Below are 2749 nucleotides of genomic sequence, written 5' to 3' on the forward strand. Positions count from 1 at the left end.
ACTCTTTTGAAGCTCAATGAAACTATTTGATCCCTGTATGACGAGGAGTGTGGATGAACATAATTGAATCATAAAATTTGAATATGCCCCATTTTATTTATTTGTTGCAATACTTTGGACTGTGTTTTTTTTTCCATTTCTATTTTTTGAATATATGGTATTAGGCCGTTGGTTAAGGAACAAATTGAAGTTAAATTATTTTTGAAATCACGTCCTCAATCAAGGTATCCTAAGAAGTAGGGCATTTTTGGCTTTTATGTTGATCACAGTAGCAGATCTTGAAATTAAATCAATCATTGAGACAAATACAGATCCGATTCACATAACAAGACTCCTTTAGGGCATATCATTACAAAAGCAAATCACGAGGTCGCTCGAGTAGGATGTTGACATTGTGAAAAGCCGTGACACGTGTGAAATATTTCTACAAAAGAAAGCATAATCAAGGGCAGAAGTAAAAGAAGAAACATTGAATACTGGTATGAAGACATTCAAATTGCACTGGTCATTAGAGTTGATAGTCCAATAGAATCATTACTATTTAACACAGGTTTATCTTTCCACACTTTTTTTTCACAGACATTTAATTTAAGTCACCTTGTTAATATCATTATAAAGGGCCTTTTTTTTTCTTTTGCTGATAATGAGTTCTTAAATATTATGGGCAAAGCACATGATATTTTAAACTGCAAATGGAGTCACATGGGAACTGCAAGGCTAGTCGCAATCTTGGGTTGAGGAAATATCTGATTTCTATACCGTAGCTTGCTATAGAATGTTGTAGGGCCATATTCAAGGTTGACTTCTGAAAATAAGATCAATGCACACTACATTATTGTAAGTATTGGAACAATGGTGGTTATAATCAGTTCAAATATAAGAAAATATTTGGCTTCAAAGTTTAAGCCACATTGATGACAAGGACCTAGAGCTCCTTCACTCTCAAGGTAAATTCCTATATTTGAAATCTATTGAATCTAGTTTTATGAAAACTACTTCCTAGGAAAGCAAATGAGGGTTAGTTTCTCAAAAGCTAGACGAGAATTTAAAATCAGTAAGTTGAATTTGGCTCACATGGATGTATGAGAGCCATTTCCTATTGCATCCCTTGGAGGCTCAATGTGCAACATCACATTCATTGACAACTACATCAAGAAGGCTGGTATATATTTTGTCAAATAACAAATCATGTTTTTGGAATATTTTTAAGATGAAGAGGTTGCAGATCAACACTAAATGTAGGTGTATGGTATCCTCTTAAGTACAAGATGTACCTGTATTTTCATAGGGGGTGTCTGGTAGCATATTTTTAACCGGATTTAGCAATATATTTAAATCGAATATTTGCTGATTACATTTAATTTTTGATATAAATCTGGATTTACTAAATCCGTTTCACAGACGGACTCAAGCAATTTGGCTCGCAAGTGTTTCTCCATCAAAATATGGATTTGATAAATCCAGCTCTATCAAATTTACTAAATTCTACTTAACGAAAATCCAGAACGCAGCCAAACACGGCCATAAAGTGATAAACTCTATAACATATGTATGCATACAAGGGGTGATGTGACAGAACTGTATAAATTTTTTTGCATATTTGCTCAGATTACTTTCATTTTTGCGCATTTACCCTTTCCTAATCTCCTTTCATTTTCATTAAAATGATTATGGATGGATATCTTATTTGAAATAACTGCAGTGATGATGAAGGTTGGTTGAGTATAAATTCCAAACTTATTGGCATCTTCTTTTGCAGTGCCGTTTCTGGCTGGCTAAATCCACCACTGCGTTTCAACAATGAACCTTGCCGCCACAAGATATTGGATCTTATAGGGGATTTCTCTCTTTTTGCACGGAACGGTCACCAAGGGCTTCCATTTTCACATATAATTGCTTACAAGGTTTGCTACTAATTTTTTTTTTACAAGTACAATATAAATTCTATTGATTTTTTATATGTCGCATTAATATCAAAATAATTATAATGACTTTAAAACTCATCAAAGGTCTAAGTTTTGATTCAAAAATTTTGCCGTTCTTTTTTTAATATTTTTTTCCGGTATTTACATACATACCACCCAATTCCTATGTATTTACAGTTCTAACACCTAAACTTTACTTTTTACATTTATACCACCCAAATCTTTTTTATCACATAAAGTATGCCATTATTTTAACTTTTAAAAAGTGAAATACACCTTTTCATACTTAGGGAAGATGTCATATATGTAAAAATTGAAGTTTAGATGTTAGATATGTAAATACATAAAAATTGAGAATATTCTTTGTTTTAACAAAATTCAATGACTCGCTCGCCTTTTAATTGAATATTATGGAATAATAGGCTGGTCATTCCATGCATGTTGACTTTGTACGTCGGCTAGCAAATATCTGGTGAAGCTTGAATATTGAAGCGATAGGAGTCTCTTGAGTTTGGTTCTACTTATCCTGATGCACGCCATTTTTTGCAGGATGGATCACCTTTCATCATGTTATTAGCACAAACATTAAGTGATGAATGTTGATCATATATATATATATATTGAATTTTGTTTATATTAGCACAAACATTAATTATATAACAATCATATAATGAATTTTGTTTATATTAGCACATAACATTAATTATATAATGAATTTTGTTTATATTAGCACAAACATTAATTGAACATTAATTAGCACAAATATATATATATGTAAAAATCATATATATTAGCACAAACATTAATTGAATATATATATATAT

The 2749-nt window shown here is 31.4% G+C and overlaps 1 protein-coding gene across 1 annotated transcript in view; it reads left to right on the forward strand.

Annotated features, from left to right (window-relative positions):
• Window positions 1–2563, forward strand: part of LOC110022231 (probable UDP-3-O-acyl-N-acetylglucosamine deacetylase 2) — a 49738-nt gene extending 47175 nt beyond the window's left edge. The window contains exons 6-7 of the mRNA XM_020721063.1: window positions 1760–1904; window positions 2348–2563. Coding sequence (XP_020576722.1) covers window positions 1760–1904; window positions 2348–2401 — 199 coding nt within the window. The 3' untranslated portion in view covers window positions 2402–2563. The remainder of the gene's footprint in view (window positions 1–1759; window positions 1905–2347) is intronic.
• Window positions 2564–2749: the final 186 nt, after the last annotated feature.

Source organism: Phalaenopsis equestris, unplaced genomic scaffold (genome assembly GCF_001263595.1).
Source record: "Phalaenopsis equestris unplaced genomic scaffold, ASM126359v1 Scaffold000174, whole genome shotgun sequence".
NCBI lineage: Eukaryota > Viridiplantae > Streptophyta > Magnoliopsida > Asparagales > Orchidaceae > Phalaenopsis > Phalaenopsis equestris.